This window comes from Cuculus canorus, chromosome 4 (genome assembly GCF_017976375.1).
Source record: "Cuculus canorus isolate bCucCan1 chromosome 4, bCucCan1.pri, whole genome shotgun sequence".
Taxonomy (NCBI): Eukaryota; Metazoa; Chordata; class Aves; order Cuculiformes; family Cuculidae; genus Cuculus; species Cuculus canorus.
In genome coordinates this window covers 78,854,141-78,868,303 of record NC_071404.1, presented here as the reverse complement: position 1 = coordinate 78,868,303, position 14,163 = coordinate 78,854,141, and the positions used below count along the sequence as shown (strand labels likewise).

Here is a 14,163-nt window from a genome sequence, read left to right as displayed (position 1 = left end):
TTACCTTCATTATTTACTATTTCATTATAAGCCTGTCCTGATGATTACCGTGGTATCTGCAAGAATGGTTTATTTTGGGTTTCTAAAATACAAAGTTACACAACCTGGTGAAGCTCCAGGTGCTTCCCAAGGTGTCCTGTCACTCAAACTGTGACAACACTGACAGACGATGTTTGCTCGCAGATTTAGCTTACGACAAAACCAAAGCTTACAAGGCCAATGAGTCCAACACTGTGCTTCTCTAAAGAACATAAGCGCTTTTGCTGCTGTTGCACTCTCAGAAGGTTCAAACTAGCAAGGGTTGTATGGAGAGCGCGTATGAACCTTGTGACAGAAATGGAGGGAACTGAGTTGCTCTACACCATGACATTAGGAAGAGGAAGTCTTTGATCAGAACAGAGGTCACCACCATAAAAGAAACAAACAGTCCCCTGCCTGTGCCAACAAACGCGGGGTTCTGCGACCACTCCATCTGATTCAGGGCTTGAGAACACAATGCAGAGCAGTTAAAATAATGCCATTGCTTCCACTAGCACAAAACTGGTCTGGATAGCTCAAAAGAGCCTTTCCAAGCCTGACAACTTACGTTGATACATGAAGTAATGTGCAAATATTGAAGCTCAGTATTAAGATGTAGATTTGTAACACAATTTAGCCAGATTATGGCTTAGACCAGCTCAGCTGCAGGGCTACCCTTCGATGCCATTTCCCAACCCTGTGCTGCTCTGGAAAGGGACTGAGTGGACAACTCCCTGATAACAGCTTAAAGGGTAAAATCCAGCCTTGCAGCTGCCCTGTCTGAATCCAGGCGGGTGCATTCCGTGCATGATGACAATCTGTTCCTCTGCCGGGCTGCTGTACAGCCAACAAAATCCCAGAAGGCCATCACATCCTGGATCAAACTGGGAAGACTGGGCCACTTTTCCAGGCTTATCATCCGAATGAGGTGACATCCTTTCCACACATGCACCACAAATCTCAGGCAGCAAGGCCGAAATTGCCTGTATTCACTTCCAATTCTGCTTTCTGCTTGCTGTGATTACGGAAAATGCTTCATCTTTGCTTGCATTTTGTGATAAATGGGTAACAATCAATGTATTTGACACAGGAGGAATGAAGTGTTGTCTTCACGGATCTGCCTCCAGGAATCTTGCACTGTGTGAGGGTTTTGTGCAGTCATACCAGGAAGTGCTAGGTGCCTGGAACATTCAGTTTCCGATCAAACTGTCGTTTACAAAGATATTTATAAGCACCTTGTTCACTTTAGACCTTGGACTTGTGGATGAGAGGTCAACAACTGCAGTTCTAGACGGATGACTTGGAAATTATGTCATTTAACAGTGGTGCTGCTGCCCTAATGCAATCCCTTTATTAAGAGGCATGTAATGAGGCAGGTTTTGGTGGGATACAGGGAAGCTTTGGAGGGAAACTGTGCACACTGGCTTTCCTGAGGAGGGTTAGTTCTTTCAGAATTTTTTTACAAGCAATGTTTCATTTCCAAGGCGCTGCAGATGCGACCGGTGCTTTCCAGTATTATCCAAATAAGACAGAAGAGGAAAATAATCTAATAATGCCGAGCTCTTTGCATTTCTCTAACTGGAAAAGACAGCATTGGCTTGAAACATCACTCTAAAACATTCATAGCGCAACCAGTGCATTAGAGCTATTAACAATCTCTACAATCACGTGTTTCCTTGGTTAAAAACATTTGCCATGGGCATTTCTATCAGGCCTAAGGAAAAAAAGATTTTAAAAAGTAAAAAAAACCCCTTTCCTTTGATTAGCACACGTTGGTCTGCCTGTGTTCGACTCTCCCGAAACTTCTGTCACTGCAGACCTGACCAGCACCAATGGAGGGGACAGTGTTGTCCTGACACTCAGTTAATTCCCAGCACACAGATTCACAGAATGTTTTGGGCTGGAAGGGACCCCAAAGCCCACCCAGTCCCACCCTCTGCCACGGGCAGGGACACCTACCACCGGATCAGGGGCTCCGAGCCCCATCCAGCCTGGCCTGGAACACCTCCAGGGACGAGGCAGCCACTCGGGGCATCCTGGGCCAGGGCCTCCTCACCCTCACAGCAAAACATTTCTCCCCAAGATCTCATCTCAATCTCCCCTCTTTCAGCTCAAAACCATTCACTCTTGTCCTGTTCCTGCACTCCCTATGCCTGCACTCCATGTTAGGGATGAAGGCCCAGTGTGAGGGGCTGAGGGAAGACAGGATGAGGTGACAGAGTGGGAGGATGTTGTTAAAGCCTGCGGTTGGTGACAGAGATGCCCAGTTTCCCACTTTTTAGTGACATTGCCCCAGCTTTCCGCTATACCAGGGCTTGGGGGCAGCCTGCAGGGCTGGTGTGAACGACCATCGCCTGTGACAGAAACCATGAACATGGCAGCTCCACAGCAGAGCTGAGCCAGGGCCTTGGTCATAGAATCATTTGGTCGGAAAAGACCTTTGAGATCATCAAGTGCAACCATCCCTGTCCACTACTAAACCAGATCCCTAAGCACCTAATCTGCCTGTATTTCAAACCCTCCCAGGGGTGGGGACTCCACCACCTCCCTGGGAAGCCTCTGCCCGTGCCTGAGAACCTCTACAGTGAAGAAATTTTTCCTGATATCCAACCTAACCCTCCCCTAGCACAACTTGAGGCCATTTCCTCTCATCCCATCCCTTGTCATTTAGAAGAACAGATCAACACTCACCTCACTAGAACCTCCTTTCAGGGAACTGCAGAAAACGATGAGGTCTCCCCTCAGCCTCCTTTTTTCCAGAATAAAAAAAAACCCAAGGCCCTCAGCTGGCAAAGGACAAGGGGTTCTTTCTCCAGCCCCTTCACCAGCTTTGTTGCCCGTGTCTGGACACGTTCCAACCCCTCAATATCCTTCTTGTAGTGAGCTCTAGGCTCCGCAGGCGGCGGCGTGGACATCACCGCTCACCTGGCAGCATCAACAACAGCTCTGACTGAACCGGTGCTGCGAAACCCCTTTCTCACATCGGCGTGGGAGCCTTTCCCTTCACGGGGAAGGGAGGTGAGGCCTTGAATACCTCCAGCCTGTGGGGCACCCACAGCTGCTCTGGGCAACCTGTAACAGCGCTTTACCACCCTCATTGTGAAGAATTTGTTCCTCATGTCTGATCTCAATCTCCTCTCTTTCAGATTTAACCATTCCCCTTCATCCTATCGATCAAGAGCCCACCCCCCCTCCCTCCAGCTTTCCTGGAGCCCCTTTCAGTACTTAAAACCATTCCACTTCATCCATTCTCCTCAGAGCCGTGGAGGCAGTGGGGTGGGGGGCGAGGACGTGAAGTGGCAGTGCGACCATGGCTCAGCCTCACTGCTCCCCTGGCAGCATCTGACTGATTTAGTACTGCCAAACCCCTCCTCAGGCCATCAGGGGAGCCCTTCCCCTCATGAGGATGCCTTGAGCACTTCCAGGGATGGGGACACAGCTTCTCTGGGCAATCTGGGCCAGCGTCTCCCCACCCTCATCGTGAAGAACTTTTTCCTCACATCTCACTTGAATCTCCCCATTTTCACCTTAAAACCATTTTCCTCCTCCTCCTCTCCCTGCAATCCCCGATCAAGAGCCCGTCCCTAGCTCTCCTAAAGCCCCGTTAAAGTTCTTAAACTCGTTGTCCCTCAATGCCTTCTCCTCACAGAGAGCACCTGAACCCTTCCAGGAATGCAGCTGCTCTGGGCAGCCTGGGCCAGCGCTTCCCCGCCTCACAGGAAAACATTCCTTCCTCAGATCTCATTTCAATCTCCTCTCTGGCAGCTGAAAACCGCTCTCCTCATCCTCTCCCTGCGCTCCCTCTCCCTTCGCTGCGGTGGGGATCGCGCTCGGCGGGCGGCCATGGCTCAGCCTTCCCTCTCCCCTGACAGCTCCTGGGCGGCCCCGGGGCTGCCAAACTCCGCTCCTCGGGCCGGCGATCGGGAGGGGCGTGGCCTCGCCTCACGGGGAGGCGCGGCCGCCATGGAGCTGTGTGAAGGGCAGGTGCGCGCGCGGGCAGTGTCGCTCGCTGATGGCGTCAGCGCCGCTGGGGAAGCGGGATCGGGGGCAGCGCGGGGGGTCGCTCGCGGGCGGGCATCGTCGTTGCGTGATGACGTCACAGCCAGTACCGGCGCGCGCGGGAAAAGGGCGTCGCGGTGGGGGTGGAGGGAAGGGTAGCGTCGAGCGCGCGCGCGCGCGCGGGGTAGAGGAGGGGGGTGGGGGGGCGTCGCGCCGCGATGACGTCCGCGTCACTTCCGGCGGCGCAGCGCTGAGGGGGAGCCAGGCCCGAGAGCGGGCGCCGGGCGGCGGGCAGCGAGGAGGCGCGGCGGGGCGCGATCGCGGGGCGGCACCGGGGTGCGGCGCGGCCGCAAGCGGCACGGAGAGCGCGGGGCGGCGGGCGCGGGCGGTGGCGGGCCGAAATATCGCGAGAGGGGGCGCGGCGCCGGAGCTAGAGGTGACCGCGGCCTCGCAGGGGCCTCCTCTTCCTCCTCCCTCCCTGTCCGCCATGGAGCAGGCGGGGGACGGCGCCGCCGCGGCTGCGGGGCCGGGGCCCCCCGAAGGACTGAGCGGCGGCCCCGGGCCCTCCCTGCCGGCGTGCCCCGGGGGGCTGGTGCGGGTGTGCGATTTGCTGCTGAAGAAGAAGGCGGCCGGGAAGGCGAAGCGGAGCGGGAGGGCGGGCCGGCCGGCCAGCAGCAGCGAGAGCGGCGGCGGCGGCAGTGAGAGCAGCAACGGCGGCAGCGAGGAGGACGAGGAGGAGGAGGAGGAAGACGATGAGGAAGAGGAGGAGGAAGTTTCCGAGGTACCGGGGAGAGGTGGCGGGTGGTGCTAAGCTGGGCAGGAGTGCGGGTCTGTTGGAGGGTAGGGAGGCTCTGGAGGGGGATCTGGAGGGGCTGGATCCATGGCTTGAGGGTCTGCAGGGGGACTTGGACAGGCTGTATCCATGATCTGGGGTTCTGAAAAGGAATTTGGACAGGGTGGATCCATCGGCTGAGACTCTGCCGAGAGATTGGAGAGCAGGGCTGTAGAGGGGTTGGGCCAGACTGGATCCGTGGTCCAATACTAATGGAATGGAGTTTCTCAGGGCTAAGTGCTGGGACCCCCACTTGGGACACAACAACCCCGTGCAGCCCCACAGGCTTGGGGAAGAGTGGCTGGAAAGCTGCCTGCCAGAAAAGGACTTGGAGGTGCTGATTGGCAGCGGCCAGATGTGATCCAGCAGTGGCCCAGGTGATCAAGAAGTCCAGTGGCATCCTGGCTTGGACCCGCCGTGGTGTGGCCGGCAGGAGCAGGGAAGTGATTCTGCTCTTGGATTAGGCACTGATGAGGCCCCATCTTGAATCCTGGGTTCGGTGTTGGGCCACTCACTCCAACAAGGATCTTGAGAGGCTGTAGCCCAGAGAAGGGAACAGAGCTGGGGAAGAGGCTGGAGAACAAGCGTTATGAGAGGTGGCTGAGGGACTTGGGGCTATTCAGCCTGGGGAAGAAGGGGATGAGGGGAGTCCTCATCACTGGCTACAACTGCCTGAAAGGAGGTTTTGGAGAGGTGGGTGCTGGTGTTTTCTACCAAGTGATAGGATGAGAGGGAATGGCCTCAGGCTGCACCAGGGCAGGTTCAGATTGGACATCAGGAAAAATTTCTTTAGTGAAAGAGTTCTCAGGCAGTGGCAGAGGCTGCCCCGGGAGGTTGTGTAGTCTCCATCCCTGGAGGGGTTGAAAGATGGGTAGATGAGGTGCTCAGGGATCTGGTTTAGTAGTGGGTAGCTACGGTTCGACTTGATCTCAAAGATCTTTTCCAACTAAATCATTCTATGAGTCTATGAGATGGGGGGTGGGCTGCCAGGTCAGGCTGGGGGGCTGATGCCAGGGGCTACCCTCTTGCTCTGGTTTCATAACTCGCCCCTGCTCCCGCCTCTTGTGGGGACCTAGGAAGGAGGTGGCTGCAGGGCGGGGCCAAGAGGCCAGGGCAGGATGGGGCCCCATGCCTGCAGGGGAGACCTGAGGAGGGGATGGAGGGGGCCTGTGGGTTTCCCAGGATTTCAGAGGCTCCCAAGGAGCCCCAGCTGGCATCTGCCCTTGTCTCTGGGCTTGTATGCACATGGCTTTGCTTGGAAAGACTCAGGAAACTTTGGAGGTGCCCCCTCGACACTGTCGTTTGTGCCTGCGTGAGCCATATCACAATCTCAGTCGGAGCCGGGAGCACTGAGCCATAGGGCGTGCTTGTAGTGCACCCAGGCTCAGGCTTTGGATATAGGCCTGAGCTTGGGGTGCGCTGCTCGAAGGCCTTTGACACTCCCGACCACAGGAATAGATTGTCTTGGAGAAAAGCGGGTGATCTGGCAGCTGAAGTTAAGGCTCTCATAGAGCCCTGTGTGCTTTGGTCTCATCCGGTGCATTCTCTGAGCCTGGAGTCAGCCGTCGTTCCAATAGAGCACTGAAACAAGCACCAGGAAGCATTGTTAACTTGTTCTCATTTAATGTTGTTTTTTTCAGGTAGTTATTGCTGGAAAAAACAAGCCATGGAAGCCCCTTCCTTATTTGTGTGTAATCGCACAGACCTGCTTTGCTGGGTGGTTTTAATTCTGCACCCTTGTAAGCTGAAAGTCCCGTTCTATTTGAATAGCGTCCTCAAAGAAAGCCACTTCAAGTTTGAAAGCTTTTTGTTTAAGTGTGTTTGTAAGCACTTTGGCTTTTAAGTGTTTTTTCTATGTTATGGTTTATCTCTGGTTGGCAACTTGTCTCGCTCACTCCCCCCTGGTGAGATGAGGAAGGGCAGAAGTGAGGAAATTCGTGGGATGAGATAAAGGCAGTTTAATCGGAAAAGCAGAAGCCGCGCAAACAAAGCAAACCAAGGAATCATTCACCACTTCCCATAGACAGGCATGTGTTCAGCCATCTTCAGGAAAGCTAGGCTTCATCAGTTCTTTGAGAAGGCAAATGCCATCCCTCCTTTCCTTGCTCTTTCCCTGGCTTGGTACGGTGAGCGTGATGCCATATGGTGTGCACTACCCTTTCGGCCAGTGGGATCAGTTGTCTCGGCTGCATTCCCTTCCAGCTCCCTGTGCCCCTCAGCCTGTGGGGGTGAGGAGCAGGAACGGCCTTGGTGCCATGTGAGCACTGCCCTGTGACCAAAACATCCCTGTGTTATCAGCGCTGTTCCCAGCACAAACTGAAAACACAGCCCACAGCAGCTACTGGGGAGAAATTCAGCTCTGTCCCAGCCCAAACTAGCGCATTCTGCTTCTCTGTAGGGAATTGAGATGAGCAGGAAGAAAGGGAAGGAAGAGTCCGATAGATTTAAGGCCGGGCTGAGTGAAGATGGAGGTAGGCTTTACACGATTAAGCTGATCTGTGCATCTTATTTCTGCAGAAGTTGTTACAAGGCAGCATTTTATCCAATGTCTGTGAGATAAATTGCGCACAATGAGCGTGTGCCAATTAACAAGGAATTATGCCTGGCGTTTTGTTTCTGTAGGAAAGTGAATATCATCATGTGGGTAGAAGTTTCTGAGGGGTAAAGCTTGTAAGATGGGCGGGTGTGGTTCTGTGCTGAACTGTTCTGTTGAGCAGTCCTGCAGAGACCTGAGGAATTGCCTTAAACGTGGAGGTTCGCTGTGGTGGTGCGTGGTGACAGGATGCAGGCCCTCCGATGATGTAGCAGAGGCAGCGCTTGAGAGTGAAGCCCTGGGCTGAGCTGTGTACCAGCAGCCTTTGACAGAATTCATGTAAAGCCCAACCAACTGGCAAGATAAGGTTGTGGGCAGATTCATTTTGTAGTCAGTAGTCCCTCTTCTAAGTGTCTCTTTATGCTGATAGCGTCCAAACGTGGTTGTGTGTGGCTCAATGAGAAGGGCAGAGGCAGCTGAGGAATAGAGATGATCTTGGGCAGGGTGAGCCCTTAATGGCGCTCTGTGCCTTACAGAGCTGTAGAATCATGGAATGGTTTAGGTCAGAAGGGGCCTCAAAGCCCATCCAGTTCCACCCCCTGCCGTGGGCAGAGACACCTCCCACTGGATCCGGTTGCTCCAGGCCCCATCCAACCTGGCTTCTCTAGGCAGCCTGGGCCAGGGCCTCCCCACCCACACTCACAGTAAAGAATTTCTTTCTAAATCTAACCTAGATTTCCCCTCTTTCAGCTTCAAACCATTCCCCCTCATCCTGTCCCTGCACTCCCTGATCAAGAGCCCCTCCTCAGCTTTCCTTGAGCCCTTTTCAATACTGGAAGCTGCTCTAAGGTCTCCTTGGAGCCTTCTCTTCTGCACGCTGAACAAACCCAACTCTCCCAGCCTGTCTGTATTTAATATGATCCGAGACCTCTGCAGAGAAAATGAAGCAAATGGTCACTGAACTCTCACGTGGCAGCAGGAGGACATTTCACTTCTTTTGACAGAATGACATGTGTTGTAGATACCGGTAGCTGTCAAGGCAGTTCTGGCATCTGGAATCTTCCCTCACCTTGTCATCTTGTTCATAGTAGGCAAAGGCTTTCCCAGTCTGGGTGGTCTGGGATTAGATATAAAGCAGGGATAGGGAAGTGACTAACAAGTAAACTAAATTATTAAGTTAAGAATAGCATACGTTGGGTCAATTATTCGCTTCTAGAAAAATTCTTTTTATTGATCATTCAGGTTGCTTGCAGAAAACTTTTCTAGTCTTTCTGTCCCTGACTTCAGGATGAAGCGATGCAGCTCGATAGAATCTGCACAGCTGAAATCACAGTTTTCAGGAATGTGAACGTGGGGATGGCCTGATTAATGGAGCAGAGGATCTGACTTCAAAGTAGTTCCCAGTGGCTCCTGGGGAGGAAATGTGTTTCTTGTGTTTGTAGTGCAAGGGACCTTTCCTTCTCTGAAAGCAACCTGGCGATTAATTTTAGCTTTTAAAGGCTTTAAAAAAAAAGTTTGCATTTCAACCGTGGGATTTTTATTTCTTTGTGGTTTAGCATTTCTTTAGCTCATACTTTGAGGTGTGCCTGGCTTGAGTGGCCTCAGCAGCTGGGCCACTGTCTTTTGACCACCGGCAGTCTGAAATGACAAGCAGAAAGACATGGAAGTGTATGTTTTTGCTGTAAATGGAAACTTGTGGAAGCGCTGCGTAGGATGGTGTTCCCTCCCAGCCATTCAGTTTGTTGTCTCTGCAAACTTAAGGCAGTTTCTCATAGGCTATTTTTTGCCCTTCCCATGCTTAATGCGCTAAGACTTCTCTAATTTGTGAAGCAAAGCACTTCTAGGTTTGACTGCTAATGAGACGGCTTCCAAAAATCAGGAGTACAGTAGCAACAAGTCAGAGGCATTCTAATCGGAAACCTGGCAGGCACTAAATTGCAGAAACCCCGTGAGTGGAAAAACCTTGTTTGGCTCAGTTGTTGCTGAGCTGATAGTTTAAAGTTTTAATCAGATGTTTTCATCTCGGTCTCCTTCAGATGTCAGTGCGGAAGCAAAGGCACTGGACAGGGCTTTGGGAGAGGTTAAATGAAAGTTTCATACTGATGGCTTAATGAGCTCCTGCTGCGACGTTCGTGGCAGCCTCTGAGGTTGCTTTTTGAAACTGCTGCTTGCCAAAACCCAAGGTTCCAGGTAGCACGAGGCAGTGCTGTCTGCGAATGGCAGATCACCTTTCCTCCAGCCACCATCTAACGAAACAGTGGTAACCCTTACGTGCACAAAAAGAGGGATCTTAAGGTAAGAGAAAAAGGACAGAAGCAGATATACTGGCAAGAGCAGCGTGCATGCTTCCCGGCAAAGTTGTGACCTCGATCCGTGAATGGCCTGTGTACAACAGGCCTCTCTCCTCCACCAGAGTTCTGTGAGTAGTGCCGTTACAGACAGCTATGCTTTTGGGCCTGTCTGTTCATTGCATCCCCGACGAGAAGCTGCCTTTACTGTTAGTGGGGCTCTGCACGATGTTCCCTCCATCCCCATCTAACGTGGTTGATTGCTGCTATGTCAATATGTGAAATAAGTGTGAAGAAAACTGCCTGTCAGATTTCTGCCTTCCGTCAGGTGAAAGGTCTGTCTTCTGAGCTGTGTGGATAAATGATTTTAAAGACGTGATGCAAAAAAAAGAGGGGGTTGTGAGCAGGTTAAAGGAACAAATGCTGAGATATTATATAAAGATTGGGACCATTGTTAATATAGAACTTTGTTATTATCAGGGTTTTATTTTGTGAAAATAAGGTTTAGCAGTTCTTCTGAACAGGCTCAAATAGACAATAAGTATGTAGGCTTCTTGTACGGACCAGTTTCGCTAAACGTTTCTCTTGAATAAATAGCGGTAGAGTTGTAGAAGTTGATGCTTAAAAATCTGCATTAGAACTTCTTGCGCTAAGCACAAGTTTAATTGTTTAATAAACTCTGTTTACAAGCTTATGTCACGTCTTTGAAGTTGAAGGATGCTTGCTGCTAGCAGTGAAATTTCTAATTGCTTTTCCTAGCATCCTGTCCATTTTAAGAGTTTCTAAGTTTAAATTTCTCCTAGAGCAGAGTCTCGTGATGGTCAGGTGTAGATCAGGCTTGGGTTTGTCTGCTTGTTTCAGACTGGTGTAGTTTGTTACCAGACTCTCATATGATGTGCACACTCTCTTTCCTAAAAGGAATCCTCTGTAGTGTTTGCTATACCTGAACACAATGGTTTTGAGATGTTTTGGCTGTTCATTTCTTGTTTTGACATGGCGCTCAGAGCTCCTGCAAATAAAATTTCATTTTTGGTTTTTTTCAGCTGCATTTGAATTAGTAATTGAACTGAGCAAGTAATCTGGAGCAAACAAACCAACAAAACATCACTGGTCCTCCAAAACGTCTTAGTGCTGAAGAAGCTGCTCTGAACTTCTCTAGCTTCAGACTCAGATGCAAGGTTTTGATCTAGAAACTTGGGTGGGATTTCGAGAGGCACATGGTTGTAACGCTTGTATTGCAAAAGGCTTTAACAGCTTAAGCGCACAAGCAAGCTGTTGATAATTTTTTTTAAATCCCAGCTGTCTTAATTAGCACCTGGGAATATGGCCTGTGGGTGCTGCAGGAGAGCCAGTATGTCTCGCTTGGCCACTGTGTGATACATCGCTGTGCTACCATTGCTTTCATCTCCTCGTGTCTTCAAATACGTGACTGAACATGCACCTAATTGGGCTCTGGCCTGTTTAGTGTGTGCCATCCTGACGTACAGTTCTGTCTTGTATTCTGCCACATTCTTTATGCGGTGATTCTTCCCTCTCTTGTTTCCTTTGGCAGTTTTTGCCTGTAAGGTTGTGTTACTTCCCTTCCAAACAAGAGATAATTAACAGTGAAATCCATTAGGAAAATCCAAGCTTGTGTTAAGACCAAAGGTGATTTTGGCATTTTCCTCGTCGGTGTGGGTACTACAACGTATAGCTTGGCATAGCAGTGGTTTCCTTACATCAGCTGAACTGACGTGACTGGAAAAGCAGGTGAGCCGCAGCAGGGGCCGCAGCAGACTCGTTTTCGATCTGTAGTAAGAGCAAGGCGGGTGAGATCTTGGCTTTGTCTTGCATGAGGGATATGGTAAGTATGATGTAATGTAGCTGTCAAGGGTCAGCATCCATTAATTGTATCTGGCCGTGAGTGGAATTGGAGATGGCCTGGTAGCGTGAAAGGATGTTTCTCAGAAACCCCTGAAATAACAGGGCAGGCAAATCCCACAGCCGTTTCACAGCAGTGAAATCCTCTGTGACTGACCCCGGAAGCATTAGCCAGAAGTGTTTAACGTGGCATCCTTTTTCTGCCCTAGACTAGGCTCCAGCAAAATCAGTCTCAAAAACTGGGATTATGATTTGGCTGGCTTTGCCGTTCTCTGCTAGCTGCCTTGCAGTTGTTGCTGTCATCATCCTGTAGGTGTGTGGCGCCTCTTATCGAAGGGGCCTGCGTTCCTGGAGCTCGCCTGCTCGTTAGGAGATGGAGCGTGCTGTGAGCTCGCTGGGGTGCTTTGCAAAATTGAGTGGTGTCTTCATGTGCCCAGCTGCGAGTCCAGGTATCGGAGCTGATAAACGGTGTCACCTCAGACCTAGTGTGGGTTTTAATAAAAACCTTAACCATCTTGTTTGTCTGCCTTCCTTAATTGAAGTTATGGGTGAATATAGAGGTTTAAAATGAAGGCCCCCGCAGAAGGCCGAGTTAGGTGCTGGTGGTGCCGTGTGAATTGGTTCACTTCCTCAGACAATCCTTCAGGAAATGTCCTTATAAACAGAATTCCTGTGCGCAGGCTGGAGTCAACCCTCCATATTTTAGGTTAGTAATTTAGTTCTTTAAACAGAATGGTTTTCTGGAAGAGATTTAGCTGAAAGAATTTCCTTGCCTGTCAACTTTGAAGGCAAGTGGGATTACGTGTGTTTGGGTTTTCTCTCTCTTTGTGTTTTAAAAACAAAACTATTTGTGCTTATTTAGGAAAGAGCTGATTTGGAAATTGGATTTAAGTATTGAGAAATGAATGCAGCAGATCCAAGGTAAGTGAGAAGGCTTTGTTTCTGAGGTTAGAGAAACAATCCCTTTGTACTTTGTGATAAATTGAAAGAGGAATTGCCCAAGATTGGTGTGTTTGAGGCTGTTGGAGGAGTGTTTGTGGCTGCTATAGTGGACGTTCTGCTTCTTCTCTGAACTGGTGACGTGCTCTGGTTTCTTGACAGTGTGGCATTGCAGGTGACTTCAGTTGGAATAGCACCTTGGAGACAGGCTGCGTCTGTAGAGCCTCTGTCCAGTGTGGGGCTTTTATCTTGGCACTAACTTTGATGTTCCAAGACAGAATGCTGATTGGGTGGGTGGGGAAGGCCGGGATAAGGTCCGTTAATGAACATGGGGAAGAAGGCTTCCCAAACATGTGGTTCACTTCACCAGTGCACGTAAACGTGTCTCGGTGTCAGTGTGTGAGTTCTGGTGACCTCTCTTCGGCATGGATAGGAATATTTGAAGAAAATACACCCTTGACCAGCAAAGGGCAGCGTTTCTGCTCCATTTTCACTAGGCAGTTAATGCTTTGTGTTGATCGGTGCTCAGAGGGGTTATCTCGGTGTTCCAGACGCTTGTCAGCCACGTTTCCCCCCCCATATGCAATCGTAAGCTCATAACTATCTGCAGAGCTAAAGCCCTGTGGAGGTATTACCAAGCTGTTGTCACCTTATTTTCGTATTAGGTAATAGATGAACACCAGCCTCATATTCTGCCATGGGACATAATACACCTTTGTGCTTGCACTGTTTTCTTGTACGCTGAATGCTGTAATTATGATGATTTTGTTTGCCTTGCCCATGGCAGGTTGTGATGAATTCCCATCATTGGTGTTCGATGTGCAGGTGCTTTTCCACTGCCGAAGCCTCAAGTCTTAGGCATATAATTATGTATTCTAGGAAATGAGCTGCGATGAACCTTGGTTTTAGTCCTTCTCCTGCCCCACCCCAGCATTTTAAGCCTTTGTGGTGTTAAGCGTCAAGAACAGATAATGTTCCCAAATACACAGCTGTTCAGATGCTAGAAAGCAAAGCTTGGAGTATTACATATGATGAAAAGTTGCTATTTAAAAGATCACTTTGGGCTTTTGGCACAAATTCTCCTCAAGTTCAGCTTGAAAGAGTCCAGAAGTAAAGTGTCTGTATTCTTTCTTTAGGTTAAAGGTATCTTTCACGCAGCAGGGTGTCTCCTCCTGTGGCCGAGGAGCCTGCCTCGTGTTTGGGCTCAGGTTTGTCTCCCCTTCCCCTGATGAAAAGGACCGTTGTTTCCAAGCCTGTACGTCTGTCCTTTGCAGGATCTCTTTGTGGTTGCAGCCTCACAGAAGGGGAGCATCGGAAACGTCTCTGTAAGGCAGGGAGCGATACAGAGATAAGAGGAGGAAGGTGTGTTTTATCCTCCCTGTTTCCCCATGTGCAAGAACAGTGCTAACCACTTTGTTGGACCAGAAGCTGGGGATCCCCAGGACATCTGTCTGGCAGGGATCTGGTGGCCCACAGGTTTTCCTGCCGCCGGGCTTTGCCATTTCCAAACCATGTCAGGTACTTCTTTCCTCTTGTCCATTCAGTCTTGTCCTGAAATGCTTTGCCAGCGGAATTTTCCTTTCTATGCTGTTCTGCAGGTGTGAACTGTTCGGTTCTCCTCCCCAGGACAGTGAGCAGCGCTTTAACGCAGTTTAAGATGTCAAGTCATGTTGTGACTCAGTTTCTTTTCCTCG

General features: G+C 50.4%; 1 protein-coding gene across 4 annotated transcripts in view; it reads left to right on the top strand.

Moving 5' to 3' along the window:
* Positions 1 to 4,269: 4,269 nt before the first annotated feature.
* Positions 4,270 to 14,163, top strand: part of ANKRD17 (ankyrin repeat domain 17) — a 93,189-nt gene continuing 83,295 nt past the window's right edge. For all 4 annotated transcript variants that reach the window (XM_054066369.1, XM_054066368.1, XM_054066372.1 and 1 more), the window contains exon 1: positions 4,270 to 4,798. In XM_054066369.1, the coding sequence (XP_053922344.1) occupies positions 4,505 to 4,798 (294 nt within the window). In that variant the 5' untranslated portion in view covers positions 4,270 to 4,504. The remainder of the gene's footprint in view (positions 4,799 to 14,163) is intronic.